The following is a 24,368-nucleotide window of genomic DNA, read 5'->3' as shown; positions in this document are numbered from 1 at the left end:
AAGAATGTTTTTGTAAGATAAGCGCACTGCTCTGTGGGAAAGCGCAGCTGCAAGTCGTTTCAGAATCCACCCAATTAGCACATGTTTGGCTTTCTAGCCATACATATACGCATATTTGTCACGTTTTCTTATTGCTCATTCCGACGTGCTTTTTCTCACTTCTCATTATTTGATGACAATGAGAAAACAACAAAACTTAGAGTTGTTGGTGCACGCCGGCAGCTACTCTAAGCATGTTTGTCAAACAAAGAGTCTACACAGTAATCACTGGGGGGGAGGGGAGGGGTGGTATAGATTTTGGGAAGCCAAAGAGTACAATGATGTAGTCCTTGTTTTATTTTGGTTTTCAAACTACATGATAACGAAGAAAGACGCTCATCTGCAGACAAGTGAGAAAATTCAGCAGCACGTGACATGAACGCACGCACACACAGACAACAAAAGGCAGGGAGCAACAAAAGCCTTGGATGCCATGACTAGAGAGAGGCTGCCTTCACGTACACTGCGTAAAACCCTCACTTAACGCGGAGCGTGGAGGATGTTGAAAATCCGGGTCCTTTGCGTGTGGCGTTAACTTAACATGTGTCTTTTTGCTTTTGGGCAAAACAAAAAATGTGCTCGTAAAGGCCCAGAAACGAGTATTTTGAATCAAAAATTCACACCAGAAAACATGCTGTACATCATTCAAATTAGTGGGGTGTCATATTTTGACGGAACGTCCACTTTTTCCCCTTGTCAACATTAGCACAAACAGACTCGGATTAAGCGTAATTATTTGCCGGGGGGGGGGTTCTCCCACGTCCTGCAGTCCACGAAGGCATCAGCGACATCAGCAGCAGCCTCCCGGGTGGGTCAGTCCTGGCTTGGCTGCTCGTGACGTGCCGACCGAGCCGAGTGGAGCCGAGTGGAGCCGAGTCGAGTCGAGTCGAGCGGGAGCGACTTTTCCTGGCGTAGCAGTGGAGGGACACGAGCGGCGTTTGTTAGTCTGTGCGTCCGTTTGTCCTCCTCCGTCGCCGCCGCACTCTCTCCGTCTGTCCTTTTCGGGCCCCGAGACCGGGGGCTATGGATCTGTCCGCCTCCTGCGCTCGGCACTGAGGGACCATCGGATGCTCGAGCGGCCGTCCGGGCGGAGGGGGAGGACTGGGAGGGGGCATCCTGGTCGTTCTTGGACCACCAGGTGAGAGGGCCGCCGGGCACCGAGGCTGGAAGGGCCGCGAGACCAAAATTTTTATTTATTTTTTATTTTTTTTTAAGGGGGGTGGTGGTGGCGGGTGAGCAGCAATGTTAGCACGCTAGGCTAGCTGCGGTTAGCGGGGTTCGCGCTCTGGAGGGATGCTGCCCTTCCGGGGGGGGGGGGGGGGTCGTGTCTTGGCGTCGCCATGCCGTACACCCCCCACCGCCATTTTCAATTCGAATTGATATGAAGGCGGCATCACGGCCACTTTAGCTACATTTAGCACCCCCCTCCCCCCTCCCGCTAGCATCCGCTGAGTGAAAGACGCCCGCCCGGCTCCACGCCGCCTCCTGCAAGCCACACGCCGGGCGACGCATCGAACAAGCGGCGGTCGCCTTTCGCCGGCCGGCAGACATTTGCTCTCCTCGGAAAGAAAATGGAAGCCCGCCTAGCGGATGTTGTTATGTAACAAATAAATGAGCGCATGCACGCCCTTGAAACAAAAGCTCCGGTTCCGTTTGTTGGATCGGAAGCGACCCGGTTTGAGCGCTGCTGCTGCTACTCGGGAGGGTCGCGACTCAGGAAGCGCAACACCGGCTTCTCGGCCATTGTTGTCGGGTTTTGTTGACATCCACAGTCGGAGGAGCCTCATGAGGCCATAGCACGTTTGCATGGATTGCTGTCACCTTCCTTGATGCGGCGAGGCCACTCGAGCTAACGTTCTTGTCGGCCCACAGAAGAATAAAGCATACAAAATAGAAGTAGCAAGCGTCGCTCTGATCAGAGTAGAAGTCACCAGTTTTGATAATCAAATGATAGGTTCCATAGAAAACGCGCATCCCTCCCACACAAATAAAATCCCTCCCACACAAGCAAGTCTTCAAGAATCTATTGCTTTTATTTCAAGCAATGCCATGCTTAGGTGTTTTTTTCCCAGATCCCCCGTTGTGCCCCTTCCATGGGGAGCATAGTTTGAGATGAGCATTTTTTTAAATTGTGATGTACTGTAATTCCACAAATATGACACACTTTTTCCCAAAAAACGAAGGCCAAAAGTATGGGTGCTTCCTATAAACGCTAACTTAAAGATTTGATTTTTTATTTAATTCGACAACCTTCAAAGAAGATTGATCCTTCAGCTACATAAGCCGAGTTTTGATGCAGCTTAGCTTGTTACAGCATTATTTTCAATAAAAGAAGCAAGCGGACCGTTTGAGTCTATCCTTGTTCACAAACAGGAATATTGCCAAAACTGAGAGGATCATGCAAAAGTTATGATGTCTCCAGCTGATTCAATTAAGAGTGCACATGGAAAGGTATTTGACTCGTTTATTAATTGTGTTCTTTTGGCATATCACACACAATTATAAACTTGGTAGAACACGGATGGTGCGCAACTCTCGGTATTTATGTCAAAATGAATTTGAGCTGTGCCTCAACTGCCCCTAGAAAAGTCAACAATCCACTGACCTGGGCTTTGTTTGCTTTCCCGGCAGGCTGACTCACCAGGGTAGCGTCTGACCACAGCAGAAGAGGAAGAGGAGGAGGAAGGACACGAGAGAAGAAAGGAAGGAAGGAAACAAGGAGGCAGGAGAGAGAAGGTGACACGAAGGAGACAAGGCAAGCCCGGGAGAATCTGTGACGAGGAGGAGACCCTGCCACCATGAGCGACCAGAACGTCGTCAAGGAAGGATGGGTGCAAAAAAGAGGTGACTTCATCGCCCATCAATCACTTTGTCAGTGTGTCACAGTGGCTAGTGGTTAGCACATCCACCTCAGAACTCTGAGGTGGCCGTTTCGCTTCCGATTCCCACCTTCCCGTGTGGAGTTTGCATGTTCTCCCTGTGCCTGCATATTTTTAAAGTGTTTTCAAATATAGGGCGCACTGCATTACAAGGCACAAAGAATAGAAGCTACAGTAGTGCCTGGGCTTGCGTTATGCATCCACTAGATGGAGCTGCACTAAAAATTAACCCAACAAAACCAATTAGTCACGCAAACTTTATTAATAGACAATCAGAAATTAAGAATAAAAATAATTTTTGGAACAATAATGGGGAAACTTACCTCTTAATTACATTAAAACACAGTTTAGATCAATGCCAAGCCCAATCAAAAGTTTAAAAGAATATAATTATGATGCAACTATCGGTAAACGTTCAACTTTCATTTTTGAATCAAATTGCAACCAAAAACCATCAAATATATTGTTTTGTTGATTTAATAACAGTTTCTGGATTGATTTGATAACATTCTTTTTACAAAACTGGCTGTTTTTGCACCTGGTCCCCATATTAATTGCTTCAGAATTGGAGGAGATACAGTCTTTCAAAATTTCAAAAAATGCAAGCTTCCAGAAGAAATATGAAGACTTAGATTTGCTTGTGGATGATAACTGATTTGACGATGTTCGAGCTTGGAAAGCTGGAGGAGGCTGCTTCCTCGTTTTATAGTCACGAAAAACCGTCATCGCGAACTTGCCTGCCACATTCCTCAAAGGGGCAGTAACATGATATTAAAATACTTTCCACAGTGTAATATGTGCATATAAATGATATTTAGCACATAAGCAATTTAATTTCTTATTGAATAGGAGTTTTATGGTACTGATCTTTCTAACCGGGAAGTAAAACGGCTCGTTTGCTGTTACCGTAAAGCTGCTGCGCCATCTTGCAGCTCAGGCCGCACAACATGCATCCATCCATCATGGTGACCGCACATCCTCACGAGGTTCACAGCTGATTAGGACTACTTCAACAGCGTTAATAAAAGGGACAAAAGCAGGAGTTTAACTGACATTCAAATGCAAAATTCATTCCTCCTATAAAATCAGTCAGCTAATAAATGAAACGTTGCTGTTTACTTGGCCGCCTCGGTGCAAAATCTCTCTTCTCCAACAGCAGAATGAAACCGGAAGTAAAACACCTGAACGTCTCCTCAGAAACGGTGGAGGTGTATTTACTCTCGCACAGGCTGTGGTGGTGGGGACTTGCCAATTGCACCTGCCTTGCTTCTGTCGTCACAAGCGAGCTTCAAGCTGTTTTCATCTGCACGGGCGGGGCCGGCTTGAGAGCGCACAATAAGCAAGGAATGCTTAGAAATGCATAAATGAAGGAAAATAATACGTTGGCATTATTTAGGGTGACAAATCAACATTGGAACATGCTTAAAAGCTCCAAAAAGTTGACTTTTCATGTTTAAAATACAAAACAAAAGGTTGATGCGTAAATTCTTGTGGGCAGGCGAGTACATCAAGAACTGGCGTCCTCGCTACTTTCTGCTGAAGACGGACGGCTCCTTCATCGGCTACAAAGACAAACCGCAGGATTCGGACCTGGCTTACCCCCTCAACAACTTCTCTGTCGCAAGTAAGATGTGAAAACATCCCTTTACTGTGCAGGATGTATTTGACTCAACCTTTTTTCAGTGTTGTACCCCCTGTGAAATAATTTTTCAGCCAAGTTCCCCTTGACCAGCGCAAAGCATTTGAGGTTTACCAAAAATTTAGTATTAGTATTAGTATTTAAAAAATGACGTCAGTGTCTGATTTATTTAACTTTAGAACCTTTCAAACTTCATTTGTACTGGTCCTCAAAAAAAAAAATAAACCTAACCATTTAACTTAATTATTTATAAATATTTATCCACAAAAAATAATCAACATTAAGTGTCTGACTTGTTCTCAAGAAGAAATAATGATCAATAAATGTTTTTCCACAGAAAAATATTCAATATAAAGTGTCTTCTTTTGCTATCATAGTAGACATCTCTTCACAAAAATAAATCGTTAACCTAATTATTCATAAATAATTGTCCACTAAAAATAATGTTAATTCGTGGGTCTGTTCTCAAAAAGAAATAATTATCAATAAATGTTTGTTTATTTAATAAAAAATCTGATCATTTTATTATTTACAAAATCATCTTGCGGGCCGGATTAAACCCATGTGAGGGCCAGAACCAGCCCACGGGCCATAGATTTGACACATTTGATCGATAGAGTCCATGTCAGTTTCGCAATTCCCACACACCTAAATGGCATTGAAAGATAACATAAGATTCTCCTTTTCCAAATAAGAGGCAACGCATGCACGCATGCTTGCTACAAGTAAAAAAAACAAAACACTGAAACAGCAATAAAACTACAATAAATTGACATCGTGCTAAACAGGCTAACGAAAATGAGCCTTGATGGTGCAGTTATTAAACTTGAACTTGCGTATGTGTGTGTATGCTTTGTTCTCAGAATGTCAGCTAATGAAAACGGAGCGTCCCAAACCCAACACCTTCATCATCCGTTGTCTGCAGTGGACAACTGTTATCGAGAGGACTTTCCATGTGGACACACCGGACGAAAGGTGAGCCTTCGAATAACACAAAGGAAAGGGCACAACCAGGATTCAAAGACGGTTTTCATTTGTTTTGCATTCCTTTCTTTTTGATTTATTTTCTGAGTTATCCTTAGACTAGTGGTTCTCAACCCTCTGTTTTCAGTCATGTACTTCCTGTGAAATATGTTTTTAGCCAATTACCCCTTTACCAGTGCAAAGCATTTTTGGGTTTAAAAAAAAAAGACATCATACATACCATCGAACCCTCTTTCTCAAACACACCTGATTCAAATGATTAGGTTATTTTCAAACTCCTGCCCAGCTTGCTTATAAGCTAATCATTTGGATCAGGTGTGTTGGTGTTAGAAAACAGGAAAACATACAGGAGTTTGACGTCTATGATATGGAGGAATAACATAGACAATATCGAGCACAGGTGTCGAACTCCAGTCCTTGAGGGCCGGTATCCTGCATGTTTTGCAAACCTCTTTCTCAAGTACACCTGATTCAAATGATTAGGATCAAGCATTGTCTGCTTGCTAATAAAATAATCATGTGAGTCAGGTGTGTTGGGGGGAGAAAACTGTAAAACACACAGGATTCCGACTCTCACGGACTGGAGTTCAACACCTATGATATAGAGGTCTTCCTCTTTCTGTTGACATGTGAAGATCTCTTATGGCCCATGTGTAGAATTCCAGTCCTCAAGGGCCAGTATCCTGCATGTTTTCTATCCATCCCTCCCCAACATACCTGATTCAAATGGTTAGCTCATTAGCAAGCTCAGCAGGACCTTGAAAATGATCCTGATCGTTTAGAATCCGGTGTGTTTGAGAGAGAAAATTCAAAAACATTATACTGATACATTAGTTTGAAAACCTCAAAATTTGATTTTAAAATCCAAAATTGTCTCAAAAAGAATATTTCTTCATTTAATGGAGAGGTGTTCCCTAACACAAAAATTCCTTCATCCTACAAACAATAGAGATTGAGTGCTGAATGTTATTTTGGATGGTTTGCTTGTGACATTGGTGTGGAACTCATGTGCTGGAGGACTGGTATATCCTGCTGGTTCACCTGATTCAAATCTTATCTTATTAGCAAGCTCTGCAGGAGTTTGAAAACAATCCTAATCATTGGAATCAGGCTTTGTCTGAGAGAGAAACATCAAAAACACGGAGGATACCGGCCCTCCCGGACTGGAGGACATTTTGGTTTGAAAATTCTTGAATAGTCAACCTTCACTTTTCTGATTTTCTTCGTTTAGTTTTCTGATCTTCTTAGTTTTGTATTTTATTTATTTATTTATTTTTAGATTTGGTCTCAGGACAAATACATTTACTCAGAAACCGCATGTTTTAGTGTTGTGTGTGTAGATTATTTCAAATTTGATAGGCGGGATGTCAAATGTCCTCCAATTCTGGAATGACCCATTAACTCATTCAATTTTCAAGCTCCTGCAGAACTTGCTAATAGGCTCATATTATACGCACGTATTTTGACATTTTTTAAGAGTTCAGATATTGATTCTCAAATACTTGGGTGGTTAAATTGATACTTAAGTATCTGGGATTGAATGTCTGGCCTCTTGAAAAATGTGAAAACACATAAAATATTGATTAGCTTATTAGCAAGCTCTTTAGGAGTTTGAAAATGAATTTGAATCAGGTGTGTTTGAGAGATCGGGTTAGAAAACATGCAGGATACCCGTGGCTTATGATGTCATCCAAATGAAAATGCAACCCCTTGTTTTGGCTTTTTTTTTTTTTTTTTTAAACAATGTCAAATTTGTGGCAGGCACCCACGCTTGCGGCGAGCCCAATTGTAGATTTCCGGTGCAGGGGCACCCGGAGTGAGAATAAAGGCAGGAAAGCGGGTAGTGGGCGGGGGGCACGCACAATGGTGAGCACGGACGCTAACGGCCGAACGACCGGCAGGGACGAGTGGGCGGAGGCCATCCAGATGGTGGCCGAGTCGCTGGCCAAACAGGAGGAGGAGGGCATCCTCAGCAGCCCCACCTCGCAGATCGAGAATGTCAACGAAGAGGAGATGGACACCTCCATCAGCCACTACAAACGCAAGGTCGGTCCAGTCGCCCATCACCTCATTTCAGTAACAGTGCGGGCATGTCCTATGGCAGGGGTGTCAAACTCGTTATGGCTCAGGGGCATAGAGGAAAAGCTATCCTCAAGCAGGCCGGACAGGTCAAATCATCACTGTTAACAGTACAGTATATCTAAAAAAAAAAAAAAAAACATTTTTAGATTTTTGCCCTGCACATTGGCCTGGACCCATACAGCTCACAAATACAAGGGGTCAACTGTAAATATATTGTCAAAAGTACCACATTTTCCGGACTATAAACCGTACCGGTGTAGAAGCCCTGTCAGCAAAAACTGAGCAGATAACAGATGTCAGGGATAATCCGCTCTCGACTATAAACCGCAGGTCGTAATGGCAGATATTTACACAGAAAGATGGTCTATGGAAGTTTTTGTTTTCTATTCATTTCTTTTTAATGCCTGCTTATAGCAACATCTCCGACAGACTGAACATGCCTGTATGTTGAGCAGATATCTAGGAATATTTTCAACATAGCACCAACCGAAAACAGCAGATTTAAAGAGCGATTCTAACACAAAATCAATAGTTCCAAAGTGTCTTCTTCTGTCTCCTTTTGTTTTATTGATTACTTTAGTGAACATATAAACACATCGCACATTACTTACATATACAATCATAAATATATAAATGCAATTGTATACTGTACTGTCTATCAAATTTACATCTAAACATTTATACAAGGTCTTATTCAATTAAGACCTAATTTTTCTATTTTTAATAATATATTTTTAAAACTCTTTTTGAGCACAGCCCATGATTCACATATTTTCATTTCTGTTTCACAGTCGTTCCATAAATTGACACTTTGAACAGATACACACATTTACTTGACCGATGGATTGTCACCTGGTGGTGAAAAAAAAACAAAAAACCTTAAAGAGCAGATAAGCCACACTGGACTATAAGCCCCAGGGCTCAAATCATGAGAAAAAAGTCATGGCTTGTCGACCAAAAAATACAGTGAATTAAAAAAAGAATAAAGAAAGTTAAGTATCATGATGATATTGCATATTTGTTTTAAGTTGCATGAAACAAATGGAAATTTTCTATGATCTTTCTTTTTCATTTGTTAAAAAAAAAATACATATTTTGTATGTAACACATGATTAAGCGATTTAAGACTATGAAAGACACATATCCAAATGTCCCAATCAAAATCTGTTCAAATTTATTTCACAGAAAATTTGCACAGTGGACTTGTTTGTCCTTACAAAGATGCTGGGATCTGTGTGTGTGTGTTTTTTAACCCCCCTTGCCTTCTAAAATGCCTTCTAAAAAAGTGCTGTTTTTAGGCCCATAAAAAAAGTAAACTCAGCATTTTTTTTTTATGTATGACAAGTCAAAAAATACACAATCAGGTAACAATGAACCGGAAAGTAAAGAAGCGACAATGAAACTCAAGAAGAACAAAGCAGACATGTTGAAAAAAAAAACCACTCAATTAAAAAGCAGACTTTTTTTTTTTAACCAAATTGACCGTTATTATCAGTTGGTTGCGATATAAAGAAGATAATGACTGACGCGATATGTAAGTTCACTCCATTTTAGTACATTTACTGTGACATTTGCTGTGTTTCGCTCACATCGTCAACATGCAGTTTGAACCTTAGATTTACCGTATTTTCCACACTATAAGGCGTACCTAAAAACCTTAATTTTTTTAAAACGCTGATGGTGCACCAACAAGGTTGGTCATATTGACATTGGGTTATTATACTAATGAGAGTTTAGAGTTAATGTTTGAGTTATTATTGTTATTACTTTGAGTATTATTATATTGTGATTGTAAATGTTTTAAAATATGTCATGAATTGATGGTGCGCCTTATATGTGGAAAAAGTTTTAAAATATGTCATGAGTTGAGGGTGCGCCTTATAATCCGGTGCACATTATAGTGTGGAAAATACGGTACTTTGTTCTTTTTATTGCACAATTTTTGGGACTCCAAACATTTCTGTTGGAACCCTTAGTTTTTTTATTATTGCGAGACCCGGTGACCCAACAGTTTCCAGAGGTAAAATGAGCAAAATGACGTAGTGTCTCATTCTGGACACTGGGTGTGACCCACGTAATGACATGCGTAAAAAAACAAAACAAAAAACAAAAACAAAAAAAGAAAAAACTCATAAAGAAGAAGTCCTGACCCGCCAAATACATACAAATTGAAGACAAAATATTCCACTGATCGTTTCTACTATAGTAAAATCTAAAGGGGCCAAAGGTGAATGTGGCCCAGATGGATGGGGAATCTCTTCAGGGTGATTTTATGTGCGATGAGCAGTAGCACAACAAAGCTAAATGTTAACGCTCACGTGAGTGTTCCACTTGATGTCAATGAAGCTGGTCACTGACCACTCAGTCTTGTAAGTTGCTGTGCTCATCTTCGTATTGCTTGTAAAAATAAGAATTTTTCCGTATTGTTATGTTCGTTGTTAAGCACGAGGAAGCCTGCAAAGGAGGACTCGGTGATTTGTTATTGAGCACATGAGTACAAACATGATTGGCGACTCACAGCCGCTTGGGACTAGTACACGCTAGCTAATTTTTTGTTTGTTAGTTTTGTTTTGTTTTTAATTTGCAGTGCAGGTCTTTGTATCGTTTGTAAGCGTAAGATTTTTTTGCATGTTGTCACATTTGTTGATGAGCATGAATACTGAGTCAGTTGTTATTAGAGCACAAAGTGTGTTGTGGTTGACAGCAGTTTGGGATGAAATATGTGTACATTTTTAACTGTTTTTTTTTTTTCAGTTTTTTTTTTTCTATAAAAGAAGGGATCAGGCAGATCCACCATTGAGTAAATGCTTCAACATACGCACGGGCATTACAGTATAGAGAGCGGGCTGATGGGTTCGGTTCTGTTAATTTTTTTCCAATGCTTCACGGAATTTTGCAGGGACCAGAATAAACCTCATTGTGTGTTTGACACCTCTGGTCAACCAGAATTTTTTCCATTTTTATAGATACAGTATTCCTCAAACATTTGGATGGCAAAATAATACAACGGGTTGTTGTGTCCCCCCACATGTGACTTTTAGAGTGGCTAACGTCTTCTTTTTCCGCCCCTACCTATTGTGCAGACAATGAATGACTTTGACTATCTGAAGCTTCTGGGTAAAGGCACCTTTGGCAAAGTCATCCTGGTGCGGGAGAAGGCCAGCGGAACTTACTACGCCATGAAGATCCTCAAGAAGGAAGTCATCATTGCCAAGGTATGGCACCCACTACTTGCAGCACTTGCCCATATTGGATTTGGCAGGTTCTGGCGACCTAGAACATTTGATAAACAACAAACAGGAAGGAAGACAACTTTTTTTTTTTTTTCTGGCGAGGAGAGTGGACAGGAAACTGACCTTCTCAGATCCTCTTCGGGTTTTGGTTACAGGTTCTGTCCCCCCCCCCCCCCCCCCCCCCCCCCCCCCCTCTTTCATTCTTAAGAGTTGGCCCTAGTTAAAAAAAAAAACACTTGCTGCCCTGAAAAGTTAGTTGAGAAATTATGTCAGCAAGATAACAATCAGAATCTGATAGCTTCTGATAGTGGGGAACGTAGGTCGAAGTCCATATACTGGACCAGGAACATAGCGACAGACCCATTACTGTTTGATACTGTGATTAGGTCATCATCCCTGTGATTAGGTCTTGAGGTCATCATTCGTGTGATTCATTACAGCTGCAGGAGACATGATAATTCCAACAGAAAATATCCATACCAACCAATATACATGTTGAAGAAACAAATATGGCATAAGCTATATAAACTTATTCTAACAGGATCACTTGCAGAAGAGAGGAAAAAAAGCACGACCGTAGACAGCAGAGTAGAACAAAGCGGTAAAGAAAACAAAGGCGTGCAACCTTTTTGCAAAGGAGTCTCGGCAACACGGTTTAGCCTCCAATTTATTTGCTCTTGGCTCTTTCAGTGCCAAGGATGAGAATCCTCATCTTGTCAAATACCGTAATTCCTTAGATATAAGATGCACTTTTTTCCCCTAAAAACTAAGGCCCAATGTATGTGTGCGTCCTATAACGCTAACTTTTTTTTTCGACACCAGTTGAGGAAGATTGATCTGTCAGCCACATAAGCCGGGTTTTGCATTTTTACATCAGCCGCATTCTTACTTAATTTTTTTTTTAAAAAAAAGGTTGATAAGAATTCTTGTCACTGGAACGCAACCTGAATATTTTACATGACGAAAATACTCATCCACGGCACTGAAAGAGTTAATTAATAATTAGCCTAATGGAATGAGCTAGAGGAGGGGGACGTGAGTTGGCTGTTAGCATCAAATGCCTGTTGCAGGTAACAGCAGCTCCTGTTAGCTGAGGTTCTTACGGCATTGTTTTGAATAATAGAAGCGGGCAGACTGAATCGACGTTCAAGTCCATCTTCATTCACACGCAGGAATATTATGTAAACTGAGAGGATCATGTAAAAGTTACCATGCCTCCAGCTGTTTCAATTAAGAGTGCGCCGGTTAGAGAACACGAAAAGGGATTCCATTTAACTAATTTATTAATTGTGGTCTTTTGGCATATACACACAATCCTAAACTTGGGGAAACACAACACTTCAATTTTCTCAAAAGCTGACAGTGCGCTTAGTAAGCTGGTGCGCCTTATACCGTGCATAAACCGCCACCTTTAATTTTGGGGGGAAGAAAAAAATACTTGATCGGCATGTAAATTCTTCCATTTTTATTTCTGCATTTTAGCTCGATATTTTTATTTTTTATTTTTTTTTTACAATTAAAGTGTGTATAACACCCATGTTTTAATGTCATATGTAGACTGCTTTTCATTAAAAATGAATCAATTAAATTATTATAAATTTCAAAAACTTGCAAATAAATGTGTTCTTAACGTCCAGTAGTATGTTTTAAACATAATTATCGGTCTAGTTATCATGAAATGTTATAATATGGGAGGTGTCACTCCTCCGAATGTCGCCATGTCTGTTATAGCTTCAGTCAGTGGCGGAGTGTGTGTTGCTGTATTTACCTGATGCCCCTAAAGCTCCCAAGGGTGCATGTGAAATATTACACATACTCCCTTTAAATTTTGATTTGATTTATGTGCTCCAGTTTTTAAGCAATTTACATGGGGAAAGGCGCAAAATATTTGTAAAAGAAATTGCAATTTTATAAAATAAATGACCAACATTTTTTAAATCAACAAAACAATATATTTGAAGGTTTTTGGTTGCAATTTGGCTCAAAAATTTAATATTTAATTTAAAAATGTAATATTTAATTGAATCATAATTATATTCTTTTAAAGCTTCTATTGCATGCGCCTTATAATGTGCTGCGCCTTATACCATGCATAAATTGTGAGTTTTCATTTTTGAGGGACAAAAAAAAAAAACTTCATCATCATGTAAATTCTACATTTTTTGCCTAAGTATTTTAGTTATAAATGTAGTTTTTGCAATTAAAATTTTTACAACCCTCTGTTTGAAATTTTAATATGGCACATATACTCCAATGTTGAAGCAATTTATTTGGAGACAAGCCACAAAAAGCTCTTTTAAAGAAATCGTGATTTTATCGAATAAGTCCAGAAGCTGTTTACAAATCATCAAAACAATATATCTTAAGGTTTTTGGTCGTAGTGTGATGAAAAAATTGAAGTTTCATATTTAATTGAATCATGATTCTATTCTTTTAAACTGTCTTGGCGTTTGTCTAAACACTCTTTTGTAACTGTAATTTGTTTATTATTTATTTATTTAATGGGCAACAGCGTGCAGTGACATTGTTCACAATGGAAAATATGGCTGCACCAGACTGAGCAAGTCACTACATTCCATTATTTTAATGTAATCAAGAGGTATTTTTTTCCCCATTCTTCTTCCACAAACCATCTTTATTCTTGATTGCTGGTTAAAATGTTTGACTGACCTGTCTGATTGTTTTGTTGAGATTCCCTTTAGCGCAGTGCCATCTAGTGGATGCATAACGCGAGCCCAGCCACTTTTGTAGCTTCTCTTCTATGCGCTTTATAATGCGCTGCCCCCTATATTTGAAAACCGTTTTTAAAGGAGGCCATTCATTGAAGGTGCACCTTATAATCTGGTGCGCCTTATAGTGCGAAAAATACGGTACTAAAGGAATAAAGTAGAATCGTAGTTTTTTCTTTCACGTGATACCAGCCATGTTTGCATAGATATAGCACACAATTATTTGTCGGCCTTGAAAGACTCATCAAAAGGCTCTAAATTAGCTGTCGCTTTATCTCAGTTATTCTCAAATATTGGGGCGGGAGCAAGGCGATGCCAGAGGGGCCCCGGATGAGCGCAGGGAAAGGGCTTTGTTTTTGTGATGTGAAGTGTAATTCCAATAAAGTAATGGTTGGTATCTTTTTAGGCACTTTGATGCGTTTTTTTTCAGCTTTAGACTAACCTGTATAAACACTGTAATAGTTTCTTTTTTTAATGTCAAAATACTTACACAATTTTATAGATTATTTATAGTCGGGGCGATTGAGTAGGGACACAAAAGGTTTTCTTTTTCCTGGGTGGGGGGCCAAGCAAAATAAAATTGAGAAAATCTGCTCTAGGGGTTACCTTTTCCCATTTGGCTCCGAAAGCGTTAATTTGAATCGATGCTTGATGGAACTCTGCTGTCCTATTTTGCCACAGGATGAAGTTGCTCACACGCTGACAGAAAGCCGGGTCCTAAAAAACACCCGCCATCCCTTCCTGACGGTGAGTGAGTTCAAGTCCTAAATGGCCTTTGGAAAGCAAAAGCAAAGCCTCTCCTGCCTTCCCGTCTTGTGCTCCAGTCTCTCAAGTACTCCTTCCAGACCAAGGACCGCCTCTGCTTCGTCATGGAGTACGTCAACGGAGGAGAGGTCGGAACATGCTCTTATATCTTTCTTTGATTTTTTTTTTTTCTCCCACTATTTGACTACGTGGAAATGCTCAATGTATGTGGTACCAGCTGCAAAACAGTTTCTTCCTTCTCTTTTAGTTTATTTATTTATTTATTTATTTATTTTAGTTGGATCCTATCCCTGTCTTTTCAAATGTTCACCACGTCAGCTTGACAAAATTCCACCGAACAGCAGAAATAAATCAGTAGCACGGCCAGAGGTGGGCAACTTAAATTTTTTTGCTGGTCCCACATTGGTCAGAGCCCCACCTGATTTCTGTCGCTGTCGGTACGCCATTTTTTAAATTTGACCATTTTTTTCTTGTCTGTCATTGTCAGGTGCTGGACTACTCCTGTCTGCACTCACATTAGTGTGTATTTCTGTTTTAATACTTACACTTAAAGTGATCACCAGGTCCGCGGCCGTACAGAAAATATGAGCTAAGGGGTTTAACCCTAGGCTATGCATTTTTTAAATATCCCACAATTGAAAATAGCAGTCAGAAGTCAGAGTGCAGTTAACAATTACGTCCATTGGATAGCGTTATAATGCTTTATATGACATTTAAAACTGCCAGCCCTACAACTATGGAAGACGGTTTCATTAACATTTGTTTAAATATGTCTCAATTTCATCTGTCACATACACTACAGGTAAAACAAAGCATTGCTGAGGTTGACTTGACCAAAAACGTCTTTCATTAGGGAATTTTAAAAGTTCTATCTTAAAAAAAAATGGTATATCTTGCATTTCCTGGCCAACAGCCAATATATTTCCGGATACTTAAGTGTTAAGTCGATACTTAAGGCGTTGTTTATTTATTATACATAAATTTGTATACGATGTCCCTGCCTGACATTTTTTTCACTTCACGACGTGGACTGCGATGTTTTTTTTGTCCCCTATTTACGACATTTTTTTCGCTTTAATACACCAAAAAAACGCAACTTCTCTTCTCAACCATGGTTGTCATTGGCGCAACCAATGGTAAAAGGACTTCCCTACTGCCACTTGGTGGTTGCCAAAGGAGCCAAGATGATGTCCTCTGTTCCAATCCAATCCAACTTTATTTGTTAAGCACTTTTAAACAGCCACAGCAAAGTGCTGTACAAAACAATAAGAACATCGTAAAAACAGACACAATAGCTCAAGGATATAAAACGCTATTTCTGATAAGACGAATGAGTAAGGTTGAAACATCGAATAAAATCAAGGATAAAAAGAATAAAATAGTGAATAAAATGATTGGGATAAAAGAATATTTTGTTGTATTTGGTGATTGATTTGGAAAGGGTGCAAAGGTGACGGTCGTCTTTTACCTGCAGCTGTTTTTTCACCTGTCGCGGGAACGAGTGTTCTCCGAGGACCGCACGCGTTTCTACGGCGCCGAGATCGTCTCTGCCCTAGATTACCTGCATTCCGCCAAGATCGTCTACCGGGACCTCAAGGTAACATCCTTCTACTCTTGTTGTTGCGGCTCAACTTTTCAGCTTCAAAACTGCTGCTACGCATTCACTGCGCTTCATGATTGTATTCTTTGAAATGCAATTCTCTTCCGTTTGTGGGGTTGAGGAGCCTCAACAATTTGTTTTATCGCTATACAAAATTTCTCCCTTTGAACAAAACCTTTTTATTTCTTTTAATATCATTTTCAGTTACAAAGCGTTGGATTCGTTGTATATATATATATATATATATATATATATATATATACACAGTCGGTCCCCGGTTTACGAACACCCTCTTTTACGAACATTTCGACTTACGAGCGTGGACCAGGGAGTTTTTTGTCCCCCACTTACGTGCAAACCTTTCGTCTTACGAACAATCTGACATGCAGGCCATTCTATTAGTTCAGATATTTTCGCTCTGCTGCGTCAACAAAATTAATAGACGACGCTAGACACGGCAACATTGAACGCTATTGCTCTTACAATGTCTCAGTCACTGTCTCAGTCACGGTGTCAGTCACGGAGTCAGTCACGGAGTCAGTCACGGAGATGCCGATATGCTATTGGTCGATTAAGGTCACGGTCGGTCTCACTCACTGAAATGCTATTGGACGGCATCACGTCAATCACAGAAATGCCGATATGCTATTGGCCGAACGCCTTTATCTAGCTTGATGGCACAGCTGGTCGGGATGGAAGGAAGGAGAGAAAATGAGTGAAAAACGGAAGGAAGGAATGTTGTGAAGACTTTGCAAACTTTATCTGTTAGACATGGCTTCTAAAATTGCAAGTGGCGGTAAAGGAAGAAGTAAGACATGATGACAATAGAAACCAAGCAGGAGATAATAAATAAAAAAAATACGAAGGAGGCGCATGCATAGTTAACCTTGCTCGTGAGTATGGACGGAACCGCTCGGCAATCTTCTAAGGGCAAGACTTTCCTTGCCGGGGGACGGACCTCGCTCGACAACAAAATGGAGAGGCTTCTTCTATTACGGATTAAAGAGAAGGAAATCGCCGGTGATATGTTTTAGTTTGAGAAAAGTTCTTGTTCAAGAAAATAAATACATAAATTCTGCGGGTTGGTCTCTGCTCACCTGCGTCTCCACTCAGCTCAAATCACGTTGCCCCCGAGGAAAATGCCATTTGTCCTTTGTGTATCCATGTTATTTAAATTAACTACACAGTAGGTTATGGTACTAATTTTAAATGTGAGTGTAAATACGTGAAGGTTTTATTTCTGATTTCACCACGCGTTGCCAGTCAATGTGTACGTACAATTGACATCGTTTTACTACTTCAACGAAATCATCTGCTCACGCATGACACGGTAACTCTGATATGCTATTGCTCTTACAATGTCACAGTCACCGTTTCAGTCACGGTGTCAGTCACGGAGATGCCGATATGCTATTGGTCAAACGCCTTCATCTAGCTTGATGGCACAGCTGGTCGGGACGGAAGGAAAGAGAGAAAATGAGTGAAAAACGGAAGGAAGGAATGTTGTGAAGACTTTGCAAACTTTATCTGTTAGACATGGCTTCTAAAATTGCTAGTGGCGGTAAAGGAAGAAGTAAGAGGATGATGACAAAAGAAACCAAGCAGGAGATAATAAGGGAATAAACCCTAACCCAAAAAAGTCATATTTTCAAAGAATTATTCATTTATTTATTTATTTTGAGTATAGTGTTTTGGTAGTACAATGTAAAAGGACACCTTTATTGTCATTGTACAGCAAGTGTAGAATATTAGGTTGTGACAAAAAAAACATGTTTTTGAAAAATGTGTATCTACCTAGTCAATAAAACCTACTCAATATATGAAGTTGTATGTTTTGAAAAGTGCGATTTGTGATGTGTGTGAAATGTGATTTATTTTTTTTTGTTTTGTTTTGTTTTGTTTTTTTGCGGGCAGCTGGAGAACCTAATGTTGGACAAAGACGGACACATCAAAATCACCGACTTCGGCCTGTGCAAAGAAGGCATCACGGACACAGCTACCATGAAGACCTTCTGCGGGACGCCTGAGTATCTAGCACCTGAGGTCGGACTTGTCCCATGCTGTCAAAAAGTTATTTTTTTCTTTTGCGCTAGCCTTTTATGTTAACTCTTTCAGTGCCAAGCATTATCTGAAAAGGCAACTCCTAGAGTGCCAGCCGATTTCCCGCATTTTGACGCATCTTTCAAGGCCAACATAATATTTTATTGTATGAAGATGTAGACATTGGTGGTACCGTATAAAAGGTGGGACTCCATTCTTGACCTAAAAAAAGAGTATAGATTTAAGTTTCAATCATTTTCCATTCTTTACTAATCACTATTTTAGACAAAAGGAGAAAATTAGTGACTTTGACGCAAATATTGTTTTTACTAGCGTCTGAAAAATCTCGCAGTCCTTGCGTCAATAAAACATGAACAAAAAGAGTGAGAAGGTGTTTTTGATGGTAAAATAACAGTTTGCGTATGTATATAACTATGTACATTAAAACAGTGCTTGATTGTCATAACGTTAAGGGGAGCGCTGGCCACGAGGGTCATGGATCCATTCGTTCAAAAAAGAATTCTTTTCACCGGCACACAACCAAAGTATTTTATAGAAGGAAAATTCTCATCCACGGCACTGAAAGCGCCTACCTAACTAAATTTACAATTTCAGATGTCGGTAAATGTGTTCAAAAAGTCTTTTTTTTGTTTTTTTTGTTTTTACGAGCGAGGTCCGCTTGTACAGTGAGCGTCATGATTTGTTTTGCCGGCAGGTGCTGGAGGACAACGACTACGGGCGCGCGGTGGACTGGTGGGGTTTGGGCGTGGTGACCTACGAGATGATGTGCGGGCGCCTGCCCTTCTACAACCAGGACCACGAGAAGCTCTTTGAGCTCATCCTCATGGAGGAGATCAAGTTCCCGCGCACGCTGTCGGCCGACGCCAAGTCGCTGCTCTCCGGCCTGCTCATCAAGGACCCCAACAAGCGGTGCGAGCCGACTTTTCCCGTCGCCTTGCCGTCTTTTACACCTTCTCCTCCCCCAGGCTGGGCGGGGGACCCGACGACGCCAAGGAGATCATGCGACACAGTTTCTTTGTCAGCGTGGACTGGCAGGACGTCTACGACAAGAAGGTGAAAAAAGGGCACGGAAAGTCTTTCCTTGCCGTTTTTACGGGTTCCGGTCCGGGATGTATGCGGGGAAACGAGGAAAACGAGGCAGCTTGCAATACGTGTCCATATGCATAAAGAAAACAAGTCGCGCACACACAAGATAAACACAGCGCGGACGGTCATTTATCTACCCGCTCCCATTGAAGAATCAGTCAGGGAATTTTGCCCAATATTTTCTTTTAACCAGTGTAAAATGTGTCTGTAGAACCCAGATGTGTGCCCACTTATCCACAAGTGTGAAAACGTTTGTTTTTCGATGGGAAACAAACTGACATTTGTTTCCGTGGAATTGTACTTAACATCCTTGCCCCGCAACTCTTTCAGATGGTCCCGCCCTTCCAGCCACAGGTGAGCTCCGAGACGGACACGCGCTACTTTGACGAAGAGTTCACGGCGCAGACCATCACCATCACGCCGCCGGAGAAATGTGAGTGCAGCGCTGTCGAGTTGGAAAGAGGGAGCGTCCGGCTGACCCGCGTCTTTTTCTACCGCGCGCGCAGACGACGAGGACGGCATGGACGCCGCCGACAACGAGCGCCGGCCTCACTTCCCGCAGTTCTCCTACTCGGCCAGCGGGCGGGAGTGAGGGGCGGGGGGCCGGCCCCGGAACCCGCCTCGCCTCCACGTAGCCATTTTTAGGAAAACCAGTACCAGTCTCTCCTCTCTGTTGTCCCGGTGTGCGGGCGGGCGTGGGAAGCCGGGAAGTCTCTCTCGTGGACTTGAACCAGTTTTTTTGCACAGTGGGCGCGCACCCACACTAAACGGGAGTCGGCCGCACTTTTCCGCAGGAGGCCAACTTTCTTCGTATTTATTTTTGCTCTCCATCTCAGTATTACCTTCTTGGCCTCATGGTGGTGAAGATCGACCCCCCACTCCCCCTCCTTTTTCTAATTGCCCTCTTGTCTGAAGCAGATGACGACCAGGCGTTTGTTTTTTGTTTTTGTTTTTTTTTACTCTTTTCCGGGAACAAAGCACCAAAAACGTTGCCTTACGTGTGCACTCCACCCACCCCACCCGCCCACTTTGTTTTGCTCCAGACAAACATGCACGTGACTCTAAATCCCCAATTTTTCTTTGGCGTTGGCCCGTTGCCACGAAAACCTGGTGCAAACGGGCAGAGATGGCCTTTGGCATTTCTCGTCCTTGTTGCGCTCTCTCCACACACACACATATGGTCCACACAAACATGCGCACAAATACATGGAAACATCCTCATAGATACACACTAATACACACATATGTACACATACACACACATGCATACATGAGAACTCATGCACATCAAATACACATTTGCATGCACACACACTAAATAACTCATTCATCTTAATTTTTCCATCACTGATGTGTGTGTTTATGTATTAACACATTCAAATGCCAAAGACGTCATTTTCTTCTCTTTTTTTAATCTCTTTTTCAAGTGATTGGCTAAAAGAGTGACTGAAAATGGCTAGCACCAAAATAATCTGTTTCTTTAGATAATGAAGTAATCAATATAGGTTATTTTAATTGATGATTGATTTCTTTAGTACCTAGTTAATGGATATTGCTTATTTTAATTTAAAAAGCCGTCAAACTGTCTAAAGTTGATCCACAATGTAAAGAAGAAAAAAAACGCAACAGGGGTGTGGTCATCTTAACAGCTAAAAACAATATTTTCAGTCTTGAAGACTTTTCTTTTAGCCACAGACAACATAGTACATTAAAATAACTAATATTGATCATGAAAAATGGAAAAAGATGTCTAGACTCTTTAAAAAAAACACTTAAAAAAAGAGTTTAAAGAGTCCTCCCATTTGGGAGGGAAGAAAAGTTTTTTTTTAAAGAGTGCAGACATCTTTTGGCTAAAAATTTGGTTGGCTAAAAGTGTTGGCTCGCACTAAAATTATCCAATTGTTTAGGTGATCAAATGTTAAAGTCATCAATATCTATTTGATAATTGATTATTTTTGTACTTAAGAAAGCCATCAAATGGTTCAATGTTTCGCATTGTAAAGAAAAAAATGGTGCAAAAGGGGTGTGGTCATCATACAGTAGTGATCATAGTGGCTAAAAAAATGGTTAGGGTTAAAAAAAAAAAGGTAAAAAAATGTCTTCGGCATTGAATGAGTAAATACACATAAAGACACACAGTGACGTGAAAATGAAGCTTCATGAACACTTTTTTTTTAACTAGTCTAGATCATCTGCTCTTGTTTTGAGCGCACTGGAAATTTGATTGAATTTCTTCTAGCTCCTGGCAGCAAGCCATCTTGGGGAGTCAAAAAATATAATAAGTGAATCACGAGGCTTCATTTGTCCATCACAATGAAATCCCCGTTTGTCCGTCAATGCAAGTTTGCAGCCAGCACTGGCATAGTGCATCATCTCAACGCATGATTGACACCCCTACCCCAGCCCAAGCAGTGCGTCTTTTTCTCCAGGCCCAAACTCAGGAGTCGTACGTCTAGTTTGCCAGGACGCCATGGCTTTTCTTTGTTTTGAGTTTTGGGGAAAGCGAACAAAAAGCACGGCTTGTCTCCCTCTGGTGGAAATGAAAGGAAGAAAAGGAACAGTTTTTTGGCTTGAGTTCCCGACGCACGCGCGCACGCATTGATGCTTGTGAGGATGACCAATCACTTTGAGCGCAAAACCAGGCTTCCAGACGCAGAATTCCGTCTCGGTCCAGAAACATTCCCGTCAAGTGGCACCGCCTGGTGTCATGTACATATTTATGCAATACGTTCTCTTTGCCTGTGGGTGCCCCCCCCCCCCCCCTTTCTTTCTTTTCGAGCGGTCCAAGGCCTCGGAGGTGCCCCCCCCCCCCGCCACTTGCCAACTGTGTTTGTTTACCGTTACGACATGTTACAAAAGAAAAATAGTGGCACCCCCCCACGGGTTTTTCATCATCCTCACTTCCGAGTCCTTTGCCTGTTTTTCTTTAACTTGTTGAGCTGGGAAAATATGAAATGCACCTCGAGTTATATTGCTGGAAGAAGATGATTGATGATGGATTCATTAACTGAAGTCTTTTTTTTTTTTGTCCCATTAGTTTTTTTTTGCTTTTTTTTTTTTTTTTTTCCAGGAAGATTTGTTTTTGTTTTCTTACCAAAACGTTAGAGCAAGAACCCTGTAGTGGACTTGCTTTGCTGTGCTAGTATTTATTTTCAATTAAATTAAAACGAATACATTTCACACTTGGTTTTTACTCTTTGTTGTTGTTTGAATAATTTTGAGCATTTTCATATGATTTGATGATTCATATGATTCATATGATTGATTAGGTTAGGCCACATTTATTTAAAGTAAGTTTTCCAAGTACCCATTTTCAGTTTCTACTGTCTCCGTGGTTGGTAGCAGCTTGAGCAGGGAGGCCCAGATTCCCCGCTCACCGGCCACTTTGTCCAGCTCCTTCGGGAGGATGCCCATACGTTCCCTAACCGTCTGTGAGACACAGTCCATCCGGCGCGGCCTGGGTCGTCCCCAGGGCCTCCTCCCGGCGGGACGTGCCCGCAAAGCATCCTAATCGGATGCCTCAAGCACCTCAACCGGCTCCCCTCGACGCAGAAGAGCAGCGGCTCGATGCAGAAACATATTTCGGCCGCTCGTATCCCGGATCTGGTTCTTCCGGGTGCGACCCACAGCTCGTGACCATTGGTGAGTGGAGGGCAGGAACGTAGATCGACCGTTAAACAGAGCATTGCCTTTCAGCTCAGCTCTCTTCACCACGACAGAGCGGTACAGCGCCCGCATCACAGCTGTCCATCTCCCGTTCCATTCTATCCTCACTCGTGAACATGACTCCAAGATACTTGAACTCCCCTTGGGGCAGGAGCTGGATCCCCAACCTGGAGAGGGCATTCCACCCACGTCCTCAGACTTGGAGGTGCCGGTTTTCATTCCGTGAGAGTTGGAGGTCACTGCCCAAGGAAGCCAACAGTACCACGGCGTCTGCAAATAGCAGAGACAAAATACTGAGCCGCCCCATGCCATACCCCTCAATGCTACAACAGCGCCGAGAAATTCTGTCCATAAAGATGACAAACAGTGCCGCAACAAACAGCGGTCTTGGCTGTGTCTAACCCTCTCCGGAAAGGAATTCAACTTACTACTGGCAACGCGGACCAAACTCTGTCATCGGCGGTACAGGGGATGAACAGCCCGGATCTGGGATTTTGGTATCCTGTGCACCTGAAGCACCCCCCACAGGACTTTCCGAGGGACACGCTCGAACGCCTTTTCCAAGTCCACGAAGCACACGCAGACCAGTTGGGCAAATTCCCACGCGCCCTGGAGGATCCTGCAGAAGGCGTAAAGCTGGTCCGCTGGGATGAAAATCACACTGCTGTTTTGAGTCGGAGTTTTGACTTCCCGACAGACCCTTCTCCCCAGCACCCCTGAATAGACCTTACCAGAGATGCTGAGGAGTGGGATTGCTGTCTAATTCGAACAACCTCTCCGATCCGCCTTCTAAGAAGGGGATCTGCCAACCTGGTCTGCCATTCAGTCTGGGGGCCCTGTTCCCTTTTTCCAGGCAATGTTGTGAAGGCGTGTCAACCAGGTCAGCCCTACAAAATCCAGAGTCTTTAGGAACTCCGGGCAGATCCCATCCACACCAAGGTGTCTTTTTGACCTGACCATCTCGGTGACTTCGGCCCCAGAGATAAGTGAACCCACCTCAGACTCTCCAAACTCTACTTCCTCAGAGGAAGACACGCCGGTGGATTTGAGGGGGCTCTTCAAAGAGTCCTGCCAACCGGTTCACGACGTCCCGTCTCCACTGTACACAGTGTTAAAGGTGCACTGCTTCCCCCTCCCGAGACACCGGACAGATGGTGGACCCAAATTTCCTCCAAGCCATCAGTAAGTGATGTTCCATTGCTTTGCCCAACTCCTCCCACACCCGGGTTTTGCAGGAACGCCTTTTCCCCACAAAAGCACACTTGAACTTCAATAAACAAAGCAATCAAGCTGCGCAAGAACCAAGGATCTTCTATTTGTAGTTTAGCTTGATGTCACCACAACAGTTGAAAACACTAGATAAGTTATTTTAGCACGTAATTCACCCATTCACTGCCATTGAGGACAAAAGACATCAAACATCAATTTTCACAGGGCTGTCAGTGAACGAGGCAATTATTTCACCAATCATTGTAAGTTGCTGTCTTAAACAAAAAACAAACAAACAAACAAAAAAGCATCTTTGCAGAAATCAACATCTACTATTCACTACCATTGACGACTATATAAAACGTCAAAGATCCATTTTCACAGGGTTGGCAGTGA

The 24,368-nt window shown here is 41.9% G+C and overlaps 1 protein-coding gene across 1 annotated transcript; it reads left to right on the top strand.

Annotated features, from left to right (window-relative positions):
- The first annotated feature begins 823 nt into the window (after positions 1-823).
- On the top strand, positions 824-22,277 carry akt3b (AKT serine/threonine kinase 3b). Its single transcript, XM_088419259.1, has 14 exons — positions 824-1,177; positions 2,671-2,883; positions 4,417-4,542; positions 5,421-5,532; positions 7,443-7,587; positions 10,707-10,838; positions 14,267-14,332; positions 14,410-14,478; positions 15,825-15,947; positions 17,865-17,993; positions 18,706-18,920; positions 18,977-19,064; positions 19,428-19,530; positions 19,604-22,277. The coding sequence occupies exons 2-14, from the start codon at positions 2,838-2,840 to the stop codon at positions 19,687-19,689; spliced, it is 1,440 nt and encodes a 479-aa protein (XP_088275385.1). The 5' UTR covers positions 824-1,177; positions 2,671-2,837; the 3' UTR covers positions 19,690-22,277.
- The last annotated feature ends 2,091 nt before the right edge of the window (positions 22,278-24,368 follow it).

This window comes from Hippichthys cyanospilos, chromosome 7 (assembly GCF_059441005.1).
Source record: "Hippichthys cyanospilos isolate Australia breed blue-spotted pipefish chromosome 7, RoL_Hcya_1.0, whole genome shotgun sequence".
NCBI classification, from domain to species: Eukaryota; Metazoa; Chordata; class Actinopteri; order Syngnathiformes; family Syngnathidae; genus Hippichthys; species Hippichthys cyanospilos.
This window is presented reverse-complemented; position numbering and strand designations above follow the sequence as displayed.